The sequence below is a fragment of the Vicugna pacos genome, chromosome 10 (assembly GCF_048564905.1).
Source record: "Vicugna pacos chromosome 10, VicPac4, whole genome shotgun sequence".
NCBI classification, from domain to species: domain Eukaryota; kingdom Metazoa; phylum Chordata; class Mammalia; order Artiodactyla; family Camelidae; genus Vicugna; species Vicugna pacos.
Genome location: NC_132996.1, coordinates 18,946,031 through 18,963,613, shown reverse-complemented (window position 1 = coordinate 18,963,613; position 17,583 = coordinate 18,946,031). Strand labels below are relative to the sequence as shown.

The window sequence follows — 17,583 nt, the reverse complement described above, 5'->3', positions numbered from 1 at the left end:
CAAATCTAGGGCGAAGTTATGAACCTGATTTGACAGAGAAAGGCCTGGAGAGGTTAAGTCCCTGACCAATAGTGTATCATTAACGAAAAACGGAACCCTGCATTTCCCTTTCAGTTACACAGTGCCCACTAAATGACTTCTTCACGGGCTATCTTTCTTGAACAAATAATTCATTTACAGCCTCTCTATGAAACTGCGAAGTTGCTCTCCTACCCTTAGAAAAAGGATGCAAGAAGCACAAAAAAGACGGTACCATCAGCTAATTTTTCACGAACAACAGAAAAAGCAGTGAACAATTTGAATCCCGGCGCCAGAGCTCTGGGTCACCAGGTCGAAAACCTGAACTGGGGGCAAGCTGGGGGGAAAGGAATGGAAAGAAATGCTAGCAAAATTACCTTGGCCATGCGGAAACTTGAAGACTTTCATGCTGGCTAAAACCCACCAACTTCTCTCAACAACGAGCCACGCGACGGGGCGGGGAGGTGGGGGCAGGGAGGGGGTGCGGAAGCGAGCGGACCCGCCCACGGCGCCGGCTCAGACGCACGCACGCACGCACGCACGCAAGCGCGCCCTGGAGTCCCCACAGCCCGTGCCCGGAGGATGCCCGCGCCAGGGCCGGAGCGCGGATCCCAGGAAAGGCCGGGGATTGTGGGGGGGCGGGGGCGGTGAGAGCGAGGAGGCAGCCGGACCGACGTGCTCAGAGGGGACTGCGGAACCCGCGAGGAGCCTATCCAGTCCCGGTTCAGACAGCCCAAGTCTCCGCGCGAGTTCTCCCAGTTGCCAGTCTTCGGACGGGTTCACACCTTCTCTAAAAACTGGACTGGCACCACACGCCTCGGATTCCGAGCGCCTTTAGCAACCACCAGCGATTTAGAGCAGAAACACCTCACCTCCTTTTTAAATATGAGGAAACATGTTGCAAGAAGAAGCTAAGCGGTCTGCCTGAGGTCCTCAGTACGTGGTGGGCTGAAGATGGGGCTGAGAACCCCGGATGACACCGCCTCTCCATGCCCGTGAGCGTCCAGAGCGCTCCGGGAAGGGAAAGCGGAAGTCGGAGTCAGCCGCCCTTCAGAGTTCCTGTTTCGGGACCTGCCTCTGACCAGGGTGAGTTCCCCGAGGGCAGAGACTCTGCCTTACTCACGCCTATCCCCAGTGCCCGGCAGTGTATGAACTGTAACAAGGCACAGGGCTTGCTGTGTGTCTGTTCCCTGCGGTGAACTGGTGCTTCTTCAGAGCAGAAACCATGCCTTATTCCTTTTTATATTGTGGCACCCAGTAACGGTTGTTGACTCTTAACAGAAAAGAATTTGCTGGAAGGCAGAACACATTACATTACTGGGTTGTTGTGAAGATTACATGAGTTGCATACAGAAACATTTATCATAGAACCTGGCACATGGCAAACATGCAATAAACATTAGCTGTTATTACCATTATTGGAAATTCCATACCATTCGTGTTTATGAGATATTTGGAATTCCTAAACTAGATTCAAGGACCTTTGAAATATCCACTATGGCACATATGGGGAAAGCTCTAGAACACAAAGAACCTAGTAGAGGGACAATATCTGGCACATAGCTGGTGCTCAATAAATATTTGTTGAATGTTATATAAAGAAGTGAGCCGCATACGCTTTTGGCAAGAACCATCAGCCCACACACTGAAAATGAGTAAATGCATTAAAGGTTGCTAACTAACATCTGACAGGGAGAAAATGTCAGTGTCCCAAGTTCTGACTATAAACAAACAGGAGAAACCGCTATATAACCCATGGAAGGTGTGACCCGATGAAAGAAGGACAAAAATTGGGGACTCATTCTCAATAATATGATCACAATTTAAAAAAATTTTGGTCTTGTATATCCCTCCAAATTAAATATCACTTGTGTTTTATGGTCCAAAATTTCTTACTTTGCAATATTTCCTGTCATTTTTTTTTACAGAACTATATATATATTTATATTTTTTAAGTACTTGCTTCTTAATAATAGTTAATTACAGTTTGAGTTTAGATTCTGAAGACTTTAGGATCTATTTTGGAGACATTTATTGGAATGTGCTCCTCAGATTCGGAGGGTGAAATTAGATGATTGAAGGTCAATGTCCAAGATGATGTGGTGATAGTGGATACTCTCTCCAGGTCATGACAGAAAGACCATGCTTCATATTCTAGCTCTTCCACATACTTACTAGTTGAGTGATCTTGGACAAATTATTTCCTGTCTCTGAGTCTTTTTCATAATTTCTAATACAAAGTTGCTGGTGCCTCCATTTCCCTCACTTCACCTGATCATTTATTGAAAAGGTATATGCAGGCATGTATTCAATCACTGCCAATTCCCTTCCTCTCTTAAAGGTAAAAGATGACCATGAAACTTGGGGTAGCTACCAATAATATTCATTCTCTTAGCCCCCCCCCCCGTCAATCTAGGGTTTGCAATCCTTCATCAAGAGTCTTCCTAAGAGAAGTAAACACTTTTCTCAAATCAGAAGTTCATATGACCCAATTTTGCAAAAAAAAAAAAAAATCTCTCTCCCTCTCTCTCTCTCTCTCTAGATATATATATATATTTTACTAAGGTGGCTCCTTAGGCAACAAACCACATTGGAAAGTTCAGCTCAACCTCAGTGTGCTTTCTGGCTAGCTAATCTGAGCAGACTTCTAAATCACATTGGCTGGAAAGATGAATATAGTGTTTCATTTGGCATCATTAACAATTACCACCCTGGTGCTGATAATATTCTTTAGACTGCCCGTGATGCTTGGTGGCTGAGCTGCAAGTCAAGGGTTTAATTTAGCTTTCGAGCATCAGTAGGTTTTGTTTTCAACAGAGAACTTCAGGTTACATAACTGTCTTGGCTTCTGCTTCAGAAGGTGAACCTTGACTCTCTAAATTAACTCTGAATTAACTCCTCAGGAGCAGAGCTTGTACATGGAAGCGATTTCCCCCCAAATCATTTGGAAGGTACCAAGATGGCTCTTGTACTCTGTAGACACTTGGCAGAAGAAGCAGGAGAAAAAACATTCTAAGCATAACTAGGTCGTCGTTAAAAGGAGAGATGCAGTCTAAAAATCAGGCTAAGCTTTCTTTTTTCAAACTCTTTCTAACTTTCCCCTATTGCTGTTCATACTCTGCTGGATTGGCTTCTTCCCTTTTACCAATTACTGTGATGGGTGGACATTTTGTCTAGGGTTTTAAAGAAGGTTAAACAAAGGGAGGTGTAACAGGATGCAAATGGGCCCGCTAGGAGCACATGGAAGCAAATGAGAGAGGAATATAAAGTGAATACACTGAACTGTTCTGTTAAACACATGCGAAATCAGGTTTGAATTAACGCCTAGCCCCCAGCCCACAAGGTACTTTCCATCTACTCCAGGGGAAGACACATTTCAGTGTAACATGCAAAATGCCAAGATGAACAATTTTTAGGAACACAGAGGAGGGATTTTGGAAGGAGAAGGGGGTAACCAGAGACTAATTAACAATAATATACGTTCATATAACATGGACCTATTTGTAGATATGGATGATGTAATCAAAGCTTATAACAGGTGCAAGGACATTCATGTAGTTACTGTAATTCAAGGCTTAGTCTTCTGTCTCAGTTTTGTGACTTCAAATCCTATCTGTTAGTGACAGGATGTAGTGACAGGAAGCTGAGGGCATGTGGAATGGGTTGGCATCTGTATACTCGAGAAAGAGAACTGAAATGTGAAGGGCTGATCAGAGAGGGGTGAGGGAATTGTTTTCAGTGAGTATGGGATTTCTGTGTTGGAGAATGAAAAAGTTCAGAGATCTGTTGCACAACAATACAAATATACTTAACATTACTGAACTGTACACTTCAAAGTGGTTAAGATGGTAAATTAATGTTACATGTTTTCACTACAAGAAAAAAACCCCTGAGATTTAATATTATATTAGTAAAGTGTTATAACATAAATGTGCCAGCAGCTATCATCAATAATATAATAAATATAACTGATATGTATGGGGCACTAACTGTATGCTGGGAACATACAATACAGACTATCTCATTTATTCTAACAGCCCTTTCGTGACAAATGCAAAATGCAAAGCTTAGATTAGGTAACATGGCTAAGGTCCCACACAACCTGAGCGTGAGCCAGCCTGACTGTAAACCTTGGCCTCAGCGGTCACCTCCCACAGCACTTCTCCTTTCCTGAACTGTGCAATCAAAGTAGGCAATTCAAAATCAGATACATGTTCCTTCTTGTCTTCTGCTCACATGGAGAACTAGATAAAGAAGATGACAACTCATCAAAGGTCAAAATGAAGTCACTAATAAACTGTTTAAAAGGGAGATCACACAGGGCAGGGTCTAGAGATGCTGGGACCACTCTGGCTAATAGAGGCTCTGCCCTGTGGAGGGTTAGATAACCCACCTCTCAGAGTTTCTCCTCACGTAGACACCCCTGTGGCTTCATTTGCTGCAGAAGGAGGTCTTCCCACATAACGAGATGACGTCTGGATGTGACTTGACGTCAGGTGAGTCATTTCATTGTCATAATATATCAGGCACCTCAGTGTAGATCAGGTTCACCCCGTGGGAGCCCTGCAAGTTTCCTGATGAATTTTCTATTTATTCTGAAGTAAATTGTGTTTGACACCCCAGGCTGACTAATATCTATGTGTGACCAAGTTAAGCACTGAGCTAGCTAGCTTTTGCAGCTGTGAGGTTACAGAAGACCACAATGGACACCGAGAAGAAGATCGCTGTGCAAATACCATGTCTAGTCTCCAGGCAGGGAGCACCACTGTCTCCATCACCACGTTTGTATTCGGGTTTACAGGGAGCCTTGCTAATCAAAGTACAGTCCGTGGACGAGCAGCAGCAGCAGCTCACCTAGGAACTTGTTGGAAACACAAAGCTCAGGCCCTATCCCAGGGCTGTAGAATCAGAATCTGCGTTTTGAAAGGATCCCCAGGTGATTCATATGCACATTAATATTTGAGAAGCCCAGATATAAAAATGTACAATTCTTACTTTCAAGAATTTAGTGTGAAGGGGAGGGTATGGCTCAGTGGTAGAGTGCGTGCTTAGCATGCTCGAGGTCCTGGGTTCAATCCCAGGAACTTCATTAAAATAAGTAAGTAAACCTAATTACCTCCCCTCCAAAACAAAAGAAACAAACAAAATAAGTAAAACAAAATATTTTTGAAAATTCAGTGTTTACTAAATACGTTCAATTGCAAACTAAATTACCACATAAAAAGGAAATAATTGAATATACTAGGCAAATTTATCATACTAGTTACACAATACTTTCATGTGGTTTTTCTGCTTTACTCCTTTTAACAACCTTTATCTCCTGGATCCTCTTCCTGATAAAGATACGTCCAAAGAAGGTAAAAAGATCCCATCTCTAGGGGAAAACTTGAACCCAGGCATCCCAGCTCTGGATCTTCCCCTGTAAATCACACTACCTCATTAGAGAAATTCAGAAGATCTGTTGAACTTGGAATGGTCAGAAAAAGTAGGACTTGAACTGAGATTTGAAAAATGGGTGAGGTTTGCAGAAAAGAAGGATTTCCTGAATAGAGAAACAGCTGGTGCCCAGGCACTTGGAGATTGGCATGTGAAAGGAGAAGGAGCTTTTCAGGGAAGGCTGAAGAAAATATTTAAATGTAGGGGTCATGTCCCCACCAGAGAAACAGGAAGAGAGAATGAAATAATGATAGAAACCAGACCATGGAGGGCCTGGAAAGCTAGGCCAAAGGGTGTGGCTATTTGGTAACTCAGCATAAGGAATGTATTTTCAGAAGATTAATTATTCCAGTTTTATTCATTAGGCTCTTCTTGCAGGTTTTAGTATGCAATGATAAATATGTTTTAAAAATAAGAGTTGGATAAGTTCCAGGGAACACTTTAGAAAACTCTTGCTACACTCCTGCACATGTAAATGGCACCTTCTGTAATTCTGCACCTGATTTGTCAACTGCTGGCTATACCCGAGGAGACCTGACATCACTGCTTTCTGACAGGGGCATGGAGGATTTGCCAGAGCTCTCGAGAATGTGCAGGATGGGGAGCGCACTGGCTAGGAGCACAGATTGTCTTTTAAGTAGGGCGTTGGGTGGATGATTCATCTCCAGGGTATCAGAAGAATGTGGAGTAAGTAATGCTGCCAGAGCGGACCTGAAAATATACTATTAGTCCTGTGATGTGCCAGTGAGAATGTTTTTCTGTGAAGGGTCACATATACAGAGCAACTTGATTCCTGGGCAATTTTAACAAAACATAAATGTTTGCTGTTTAAATTAAGAGCAAGAAACATGAAATAACTGTATAAACACTTCAAAAAAGGCAGTTTAATAAAATATGAAGATGAAGAAAAAGAAAAGAAATAAGGGGAAGGAAAAATGAGAAAACGAGAAGGGACAAAAATGTAAGCAGATGCAGAGGAAATGGGGAGACAAGATAAAGAAGGAATAAGAGGAGAAAAGATACAATGGGAAGACAATTTATTGAAAATTATCAAGGTTTTTAATATCCATTGACTACTGTAATAATGATCTAACTCCATCTGGTAGATATTATACCCATTTCACAGATAAAGAAACTGATACTACTAGAGATTAAGTCATTTGCCCAAAATCACATTGATAGTAAGTGGTAGAACTAGAATTCAAATAATCAATTCATTTAACCCCCATGAGGTACTGAAGTAACGTCAGTCAGAAGCCAAACCATGTTACTGATGTCTTTAACATCTGTTTCCCCATCTGTAAAATGAGATAGTACTTGTAAAGCTACTGGATACACTAAGCTCAACAAATAATAGCTATCAACCCTTTGAAAAAGTTTAATTAATATATGGGCCACTGTGGGGAGGGTATAGGTCATTGGTAGAGTGCATGCCTTGTGTGCATGAGGTCCTGGGTTCAATCCCTGGTACCTCCGTTAATAATAAATAAATAAAGAAACCAATAAGTAAATTAATAATTATATTACAGTAACAATAATAAATAAACCAATAAATAAATAAACCTAATTACCTCTCCCTCCCCCCAAAAACAAAAAAGACTACAGTGGCAAAAATATAAGAAAGGTGAGAGGGGAGGGTGTATTTTGCTCAGTGGTAGAGTGCATGCTTAGCATGCATGAGGTCCTGGGTTCAATCCCCAGTATCTCTATTAAAATAAGTAAATAAGGAAACCTAATTACCTCTCCCCCAAACAAAAAAAACAAATAAATAAATTTTAAAAATATTTTTAAAAAACATATGGACTACTGGTAACTACGCTCTTTGCCTCTGGGTCCAAGTTTGAGGATTAAAAACTCTCTCGGGAATACTTGGTGTTTTGGCAAAGAGTCCTCAAATCTATCAGGCACCAAACATTCCATAGACTGAATCAATAATATCCCTTGTGTATGCATCCAACTAAATGTTAAATGTACATAGGTTACACTGTGACTAATTGAATTAATTTAAGTTTAATTCCATGTATCCTTATATCATTAAGTATTATCATTAAGTATTTAGATCAACAAGATCTAAAAATACAGCCACTCTCAGGGAGTTAAAAAGGGAGGTCTTGTGTTCAAAAACCCTGGGAATGACCAGGGGTGAAACCTTTACCGTATTCCACACAGAGGAGAGTAGTGACAGCAACCAGCTGAGACCTACATCAGACCTTTCCACCCCTTAGACTAAGGATCCTCTTCCCAGTCTTCCTAATGATTGTCCTCCCTCCTATCCATCTTTTCAAAGTAGCAATAAGTGATTATTTTCTAATGACAGTATTGATCCTGTCACTCTTCTGCTTAAAACCATTTAACTGGCCCTGCTGCCTTCAGACTAGAGATCAAGCTCTAGTCGGGCATAAAGATCCTTGCATGATCTGGGCCCTCCTTAGCAGTCCAGGCTCCAGCAGACACTGGTCTAAACTCTAGCCTATTGAACTACTTTCACTTCCAAGGACAAGAGCTCCTTCTTGCTGCCCTAGTTTTCTATTTACTGCTTTTCCTCCTTTCTACTCTTCAGGGCTAATTTCTCAGAATTTCACATCCTGGCTTTGATATTTTTCTGGGAAGCCTTCTCTGATCCTCCTGTAAGCTGAGTTAAGGTTCCTCCCCAGGCAGCCTGTAAGACCCCCTTAAGCATTGCTTACATTGCATCGCAATTGCCCTGTAACTGGATTGTAAGCTCTGTGAGGATGGAGACCATGCCTAATTTGTCCTCCAATGCCTAGTGCCATGCATGGCACATCACAAGTACTCAATAAAGATCTGAGTACATTTTAAAGCTCCATGAAAAAAAATCTTTATCCCCAAAGGCAGGAGCACAGTATTTTGGTGGTTGTTATTTATTTTTGGTGTTTTTTTTCACTTTTGTAAATTTTAATTCTCTGTTGAAGAAAACCATGCATCAATAAATCTGTAATCAAAGCCCCAAGCACAGAGACAAGGAAGTGAAGAGAGCGAGGTCATTAAAAGTGACCCCGAGGAGTCAACAGCCCTGACAGTGAGTTCCCAGGTCTTAGGTTGGGTCTCTTACCCTCATGTCTGGCTTTCCCTACCTAGCCAGTGGAATTCATTCCGGTTACTAAGTCTTTCATTTCTATTAGAACTTCAAGGTTCCTCAGTAAATTTTATATGGAGCTGGTGACAAACTTTAATTAATAGTTCAATGGGCATTGCTTTAAATGTTCTGTTTTTACTTGGAATCTATATAATGCCTATTCCTGGGGGTATACAAACTGCTCAAATCTCTTTCCAATTGCTCTTCAAAATGAATTCCAAAAAGAATTAGGTAACTGGCATGGATTATACCCATTTTGCAGATAGAAACCTAAAGACAGAGGTCAAGGATGATTTTCTTTTGAGCACATAACAGAAAGTTTTGTAAAGGGGATGTTTTTCTTTCTCTAATTCTACTTTTTCTATTTTGCCATCATACAGACTGCTCTTGCACCATCTTTAATGCTTTGTTGTATTTGTTTTTTTATAAATCTTTCTTTTTCTAGAAATTAAGCTCCTTGCAGGAAGGGGCTAGGTCTTACTTTTCTTTTTGTCCCTAGCTTAGGTTCTGGAATTTTGCAGGCATGCAAAAAATGTTTGCTGAAATGTTGGCCCAGTTCTTAAAATTTCTCTGCCTGTCATGTTCTTAGGCTTACTGTCAGGAAAGCATCTCTGTCCTGCAATTTACTGAAGAAAAATCTCAGTTTCAAAAGAAACTTAAATATTTTCTGATTTTTTTTTTTGCTTTTCACTTTAACATAGAGGACCTAAATATATTTTTCAAATAAGTGACTCCTAGATATTAGTGCAGACAGATGCAAATCCCTCTGGAAATGAATGGGTTACTGCAATGTCCTAAAGAAGGCTACTAGAGAAAGGAGCAGCTGAAGGGATTCTGGGGGTTTAGTCACACAGTCCGGTAGTAACAGTTGGGAATGAGTAGAGAGGAAAAACAAAAATAAAAACAAAAGCAACTATTCAATTAGTCCAGATGGAGAAAAACAGCCCATAAGCTAATTGATTATAGCTATCATGACAGCTGATTATAGTGTCTGCCTGTAAAAACACAGGGCCAAAAAAAAAAAAAAAAGCACACACAAAAACGCACAGCTTTGTTTGGCTGCCTCTCATTGGTTCATTGGTGAAATACCCTCTAAATAGATGATGCGGTGCAACCCAGCCCTTCCTGGGTGATAAACAAAGTGAACCCGATGATGTGGCAGTTGTGGTGGGAGGTCTGGTCTGCTGAGCACAGAAATTTAGGGAGCCGTGCTGACTGAGGTTTAGATTGTCTTGGGAGCTAAGTGCTACATCAGTGACACTTCTGTGTAGAAAGGAGGAACGTTTGGGATACTTCTTTTCCGTGCCCAAATGTCTTACAAACGATGACACAATTAGGGCTAACGATCTACTGTCAAGCGAACAATTTGCATCCAGGTGTTCCTTTAGGATTGAAGATGATTTGCCCTGAAGTCTGCTCCCCAGACCCCCTGATGGCCCATGACTGCTGGTGGCCCTTCTGCTCCAGCCATTAGAAAGACAAATGCAGCACATGCCCTTGGGAGGATAGATCATAAACAGCAAACTACAATGCAATATGCTGAATTCTCTGATGGTGCTCTTGGGGCCCAGAGGAAGCACACACTCTGCTGTTGGGCATTTGGGGGTAGAGAAGTCTTCTCAGAGCAGGCCTCAGAACTGGGCTTCTAAGGTCAGTAAGAGTTTGTCAAACGTATGTACGTGTAAAACACGTAGCTTAGGATCTAAAAAAGATTAAATTTTCAAATAGAGAAATAGCTCGTTGTTTATGAAAGTAACACTATTACTATTAATTGGGCCAGGGCAGGGTGTTCTTGCCGGGAAACAACAGGCATGAAGGCATTAAGGAGCATTCCAGGCTGAAAACAAGGAACAGTTCTTTGTCACTAGAAGAAAGGGGAGTGACAATGGAATTCTCCATTTAGCAAGATGACTTTGTTGGCAGAGTGGAGAGTAGTGGATTGAAAGGTTAAGAGAGGGTGGTGGAGTCAAGGAGGCCAATTAGGCAGCGGTTATAAAAAATTTCGATCAAGACAAGTGGGACGTCCCTCAAAGGTGACAGCAGGAGGAAAGGTTGCCCTAGGGTAAGAAGAATCAGCCACAACCAGGTTCTAGCACGCTGCAAGGCCAGCGTGCGCCTCCTGGGCCAGGCCAGTCTCTGGGCTAGTGAGGTCACATTCATGTCCAGCCAGCTGCAGCCAGGGCTGGTTTGGTTCTTAGAGCCTGGAACCTATAGGCACTAGGACAGCACTTCTCAGCTCTGCCTGCACCTCAGCTGGGAACCACTTTAATGTATGCCCCTCAGCTCCATTCCAGACCTACTGAATCAGAATCCCTGTGCAGATCCACACTTGTTAAGTGCCCCACACAGCCAGAACTGAGAGCCACAGCCCAGTTAGCAGTCAGGCACAACAGTGACTTTTACTCAGTGTCTTTCTCAAACAGTCTCCGAGGGTGTGCGCTTGGTTGTAGGGACTAACGGTAACGAGCTGGGGATACCCCGGGGGCAAGCTGATCATTTCAGGGGTGGCAGCACTGTCAGCAGAGGAGCAGGCAGGGCCCTGCCACTTTGTGACTTGAGTGTCCCATTCTTTCTTGAAAGCTTTGAAAATGCCTCTGAAAACACCCAAAGGAGATGTTTCAAAAGAATTTAGGAGGCTGACTCTAGAAAGGCAGAATATAATGCAGATTCTCAATCACCCAATGACCATTAATAAGAAGGCAGGAGAAAACCCAGGTTTTAGCCTTAGTTCCGCACGAAGGGGCTGAGTAACTTCCCTAAGTTCCGTCTGTTTATTACACTCTGACTCTGGAACCGCAACTCTGCACACTGTGGACGAGACACTCTTGGTGAAAAGAATGATATCCACCTGAAATATGTCCTAGTAACTAAAGTCGTTTCCCAAACTCTTACTCTAGAAAAGATAACTACTCTAAGTACATTGTATTCCTTACCTTGTTCAAGATTTTCCAAAACCCTGGGAGATAATTCCTGCATTCTGCAGATGGAGAAATGAGTTTCTGGGAGCCTAAGTAACTCTCTGAGCTAGGAAGTGACAGATCCAGCTCTGAACCCGGATCAGATAAAACCAGTACTGGTAACCCCCACTCTTACTGCTTACATGTCTCTAGGATTCAAAGCCCATTTTGGAATATAAACTCCTTGAGATCTACTGCTAAGTAAAATTTAGGATTGTCTTTGGGTGTCTCCCCTAGACCTCCCCCACTGTGTTTTGGGGTTTTTTTTAAAATTACTTTTAGGATTTTAGGACAGTGAGAGAAGAGGGTCAGGGAAATTCTGCTGACATAAGTTCCCTCTGTCCTACTGCCCATGGGGTCGGGGTCTGAACCTCCCTAGTGAAGGCAGCACTCAAGAGGTCTCCTCAGCCAAATGCTGAGCCTGCTCCCTCAAGGGAAGAAAACAAACTACCCTGGGAGTCTGAGAGTCCTTTTTACACCTAGTGTATGAATCTGTTGATCATATTAGTTCCTTTTAGAAGGAAAACTGGGCACTTAGGGAGAATTTTGATAAGAAAAGTAGCTGGGCCTTTAGCACATGAGACATGAGGAACAGAGTTCAAAGCCTTTTAGGCAGGCATCCTTTTACCTGCTATTTGGGATATTTTATTATGTCCAGGAAGGAAGAGAAGGGAAATAGTTATGGGCAAGGCTGTAAGGACACTGAGACTGCAAAACTGAGATCAGTGTGAAGGTGTAAGTCCACTCATTCCTTTGACAGATATTTATTATTGAGCAACCATGGGTGGTTTCTTATTTGCATGGTTCCAACATGCATGAATTTCAATTACTATGGTTTAATTAAGGAACGCCGGTTCCCTGACAACATGAGTCAAATTTCAATTACCACATTATATTAACTGCGAGTGAGTGAGTAAAGCATAAACTTGCTACTAGTTCTTTAGTCCACAAATCACTGCATAATAACAGATGCAGATCATGATCTCATGATATCCCTCCTTTCAAAGTCAGGAATGGGTGACTGCAGACCTATTGTTCAGTTTATCCACAGACAGCAAAGCGTGGAGTTGTGTTGCTTCCTTATCTCCTAGTGATCAACCTACCTGACATTTTATATATAGATATTATACGATATTCCAAAGATGTAGATAATACAAAGAGGGAATTTGCCAACAAAGATGAAAGTGCAGCATGGAAACAAAAAGTGATAATGCTGTAAGTGAAATTCAAATGAGCAGTAGAATCATAGAAGACACAGCTGATCATGGGAATGTTGACAATGCCACTCTTTGAGAAAGACCAGATTCGCAGTCAGAGGAACTTAGTAAAAGGCAAACTTAGGAACATAAGTGAGGAAAGTGGTTGGGATGAAAAGGATGAAGATATCCCAGAGGAAATAACACTGGCAAAAACCTGCACTTTAAAGGAAATCTTAGAGGTATTTCATAATGTTGAAGGTGTAAGGGATAAAAGGTTGGGTGCTGAAACAAACCTAGAAAGGAGTGTGACAATTCAGTAAGTCACAGAAAAGGTGCTTGCTCAGTATCGTAAGTTTAATGACCGACAAGAAGAACAAGGCAAGCACTCTTTACACTACTCTTTTTTTCTACAAAGAAATAAAACACTTTAATACTCAATGTGTCTAATGTCTTAAATAACTATGTACTAAACAAACATTTATTTTACTATTTTTTCCCTCTACATTTGTAATAAAAAAAAGAATTTTTAATGTTTTGACAAAAAATTTGAAAGGTTTGAAATGGGTATTTTTTCCCATCGATTATTAAGATGTCATTTTTATGGTTTCACCCTATGAGGCAAAAGCATGGGCTGCCTGTATTATGTGCCAGGCATCAGAAAACACAGTCCCTGCCCTCTTGGTGGTCTTACATCAAACAAATTAATTCTAAAAATCTGTGATAATTGTTCTCTGTTTAATGAGTTCTGGCCTAGCTCAGAGGACCCATAAGGGATTTCGAGGAATTGTGAGAAGCTAATTAGTGGGGGGGCGGGATGGAGAGGATAAAGGAGCAAAGGAAATGTTAAGTAGGTGAAGCTCAGTCTGAGAAGACAAATCCCCCAGCCCAGCAAGTCTACTTCCTGCCGCAGGGTCCTGGTGAGGAGTGATTCTGGGCTGGTTTTTAAACTGGCTGCCAACAGCTCAACCGTAATGCCAGATACATGTTAACTGACAGCAGAATGCAGAGATACAGGTTAAGGTTCCTTCTCAAAAATAATACAGAAACTGGAAATGCTACCAAGTGCTACTCTCAGCCAACTTGTGTGAATAGCTTCTTAAAACCAGTGCACACTATTTGGATGCAGATTCCTATGTCCCCAAAGCTATGGACATGCAAAGTAGCAGCTGGGGCTATGAAAATAGATGTTCTTCAGGAAATCAGGTCACGGGAGTCTATGAAATGATACATCTGGTTTTAGTCACCGGCTATGATTTTTTAAGTCCAAAATGTATATTATGTTGGGTTTTTTTCCATCGTAAAACACGTTTGAATTTTTAATGTATGGCCTCTACCAAGGAAGATGGAGGGCTATGAGGCAGGCACGTGGATGCTCCTAGAAGCACAGCTGGTAAGAGCTGCACGGTTCTTAAAGATTCATCTCGTCCAGCCTCTGCATTTAAACAAAAAAACCAAATGAGGTGAGTTTAGTCTAAGGAGGCCAACTGTCTAGTTCCACAGTCAGATTTCTGCCTCATAAAAACCACGGCCGACATTTACTGAGTACTGGGTGCTAGGCACAGTCCTGAAAGCCTTATATACGAAGCATTGCCTCTTTAAATCCTCACAGATCCATGAAATAGTTATTGTTACTGTTTTACAACTTGGACACAGGCTTATGTTATTCAGCTAACTTAAGTCAACCCTGAGGGAGCTGGGATCCAAAATCAGGCAGAATGACCTGAACTGGCATTCTTCACTATGATGATAAGATTGTTAATAAATAAATTCTGGATACTTAACCGTAGGCCCCCAAAAAGGTAACCATGGTCCCTGTCCCTCAGAGGATTCTGGAGTCCAGCTTTCCATATACAACTACTAATTTTTAAACAACCTTACTAGGTAAGTAATATAATTCCCATTTTACTGATGAGAAAACTGAAGGCACAAAGTTCAGTGGTTTCCCAAGGTTGCACAGCTTCTATTTGGTGAAAGCCAGATTCCATCCCTAAGTCTGTCAGATCTTTCAGACCCATAAGTGGGGTCTTAGGGGCCTGAAACTTTCAGACTCCTCTGCATAAGAACTGTGTTCTCTCTCAGCAGGCTCTGGCTCTTTGAACAGAACTTGCATACATCAAATATCTGATCTGAAATCATTGTGGATCCCGGCATTTCTGGAACCCATTTAAGTCAGCGGCAAGAATTTCCCATTCCTAAATCTCTGTGATATAGAGTGTTCACAGTCCAGCAGCTCCCATGAGGCAAACTTACTATGAAGAAGCCAGTGGTGAATCAAACTCATAGAGTGTGGTTTTGGGCAGCACAGAGGAGGAGGAAGAGAGGAATTCACTGATTGCTATTCCCGCAGAACAGAGGTAACCACAGACAGGAAAATAAAGCAGTCCAAAGAAGATGCCTGCAAGCAGTGGGTGCTAAGAAAAGGCAGGCACTGCAGTTTTAGGAAGGGAAAGGGAGGGGACTCTGCCGTCCTCTTTTCATTTTCCTGGCCACGATTCCCCACTGATCAGTCAAGAGAAATGGGTCTGAGAAAAGCGGGATGACTCTCACCACAGCTCCTTAGCCAGTTTCCAGAGGTTTTCAGCATAGCAGGCAGCTGCTTCCCAAATTCTGCTCTGCTCCCGGCGTCCGAGCTGAGTCTCGGTGGATCAACTCCACCCGTCAGCACACACTCCTGACGCTCTTGAGTTGCGGCCAAAGCCTCTGAGGAGTGAAGCAGGTGGGGCTGCCTTCTCGAGCCAGTGGCAGAGCTAGTTTGAGATGCTTTGCAACACAAAAGGGCCAATTTCAGAGACGGGATTGCTTTCTCCATTCCACCCTTTTAAAAGTAGTAACAAATCACTTTTCAGATGTTGACTGTTTCACTCACCTCTTTCTCTTCGCAGCTAAAAGCTCCTGAGCCCTGGAAGGAAAGGTGGTGGACGTGAATGCCTGCTGGGGTGGGGGTGGCAGGGGAGTCTGCTGAAGGGAGCCCGGAAAACTTCTTACTCTCAAATCCCATCCCACCCCCCAGCTAGCCGCTGGTGTTTGAAATTCCAACACTAAAGTGTTAGTCCGGTATCTTCTTTTAAAATGTAGAAGAGAGTAAACAAAGTTATTCACACTGTAGAGTTAATTCTTCAGCTGGCAGGCTGGAATCCGCCGGCTACCCCTAGGCCAGGAAATGCCTGCTTACATCAGCCTTCAGGCAGGAAGGATATTCAGAAAGGGATGGCTTAGGGATGCAGAACTTTTAATTTCACCTTTTTGTATGGCAACATCCAGTCGAGAAATCAGGCCCTCCCCATCTAAGAAATCAACTCCTCCTTTCATTTCTTTTAAACTCTGAAATCTCCTAATGCTAACGTCACGACCTTGTAGTTTAAATTTATCTTGATATTTCTGGCTAAATAGCTAAAATTAGGAAATCAAGATGATTCTTATTCTTCCCTGAAAAGCATCTTCCAAATATGCTTAAGGACTCTCAATTTTCATATAGGCTGCAATTTTCTTTGTTTTGATCTGTAAGGTATATGCGTGTGAGGCTAAGGTGTAGATATTGCTATTCAAGTATTGATTGATCAGTTGCTAAGTGGAGCCCAGACATTTAAATTTCCTCTCTCAACTATTGATCATCATTGCAATTCAGCTGAGCGTGGTACTGTTTCCCTGCCCTATCTGTTGCTACTCAAATCAGATATTGTGGTCACCATAGTAACCACCTGCTGTTTCTCCCGGTTATTTCATTTATCAAACTTAAAGTGCACAGGCTAGACAAGCCTATGATTTAAAAAAAAAAAACTTAAATAGGAATCAATCAAGCTTACCAAAGATGGGGAGTCATTTCAGTGTAAATGTTTTATTTACAAAATCAGTTGTAAACATGTTCATCAGAAATGAGTTACCATTAGGAAAACAGAAACTAAGGGGTTGAATTGGCTCAATTGCTTGGAGATTTTTAAGATGTTCAAAGTGGCTTTCAGGGATAAAATGGGATTATCACTGACACGTCTAACTGGTCTTGACGGAATGGCTGCCTTGATGGGCTTGAAAGCTGTGGGAGTCTCAGAGGTTTTAGGTTGAGTCGTAAAATGAAATAAGGTCTGTTTAAACCACACCTATAGGTATGGAAGTATTCTTCTGTATAGACTTCTCTCCCTCCCCACACGAAAACATTAGGGAAAAAAGTAAAAACGAGAAGAAGAAAATTTTCCTTAAAGCACTACTTTCCTTATTTATTTTACAATTAGTTATTGACTATCAGTCATAGTTCTAGATGACAAAGGAGCACATTGAAATCAGATGAGTCCCTGAGGCTGGAGCTAGGAGTCCAGGTAGGGAGACAGATAATCAGTGAAACCCCCAGAAGGATGGGGGCTGTACAATTACAGATCGTGTCTCTATTAAGCACAATTATTTGGCCACCATTCTCAAGACAGTCACCCACAAGCGGGAGGTGATCACTAGGGCAAGTCAGTTACGGCAGATCCTGTGAGAGACCACATCTACCTTAAAAGAGTGCGTTGAGTTTTCATCAGTAATCCTCTCTCTTTCTCACTCTCCCCAGGCGTCCTAAAACAGTTGCCCTCTATGGCTCCTGGAAACAGACAGTGTTTCACCCCTGCAGATGAAAACTCTCTTCCTGCCCACAAATGTCCATCTTGTCTAAGACGGATGTTCTGCCTCTTGCCAATCACTGACATGGACAGGAGATAATTGCAAAATGACTCTCCACCATGCCAAAATGATTCTGTTATTTCTAATAGAGAAATTCTGGCTTGCAGGGACTAAGACTGTGCATTTTCTCTGCTTACTGAGGTGGGGAGTCCACTTTCACACTGAAGAGGTTTATTTTTATAGCCTCTGCCTAGACAATCTCCCCTAACACAATCAACACATC

At 42.1% G+C, this 17,583-nt stretch overlaps 1 protein-coding gene across 22 annotated transcripts in view; it reads right to left on the bottom strand.

Moving 5' to 3' along the window:
• The window catches only part of DLG2 (discs large MAGUK scaffold protein 2), a 1,735,130-nt gene that overhangs the window by 217,143 nt on the left and 1,500,404 nt on the right, over nt 1–17,583 (bottom strand). Inside the window, exon 1 of one of the 22 annotated variants that reach the window (XM_031681416.2) lies at nt 15,255–15,420. The exons of 19 other annotated variants lie outside the window; for them this stretch is intronic. In XM_031681416.2, the coding sequence (XP_031537276.2) occupies nt 15,255–15,291 (37 nt within the window). In that variant the 5' untranslated portion in view covers nt 15,292–15,420. Of the gene's footprint in view, nt 1–395; nt 481–890; nt 1,017–15,254; nt 15,421–17,583 lie in introns of those variants that run through there. 2 more of the 22 variants (XM_072969089.1, XM_072969085.1) reach the window with 2 other exon arrangements.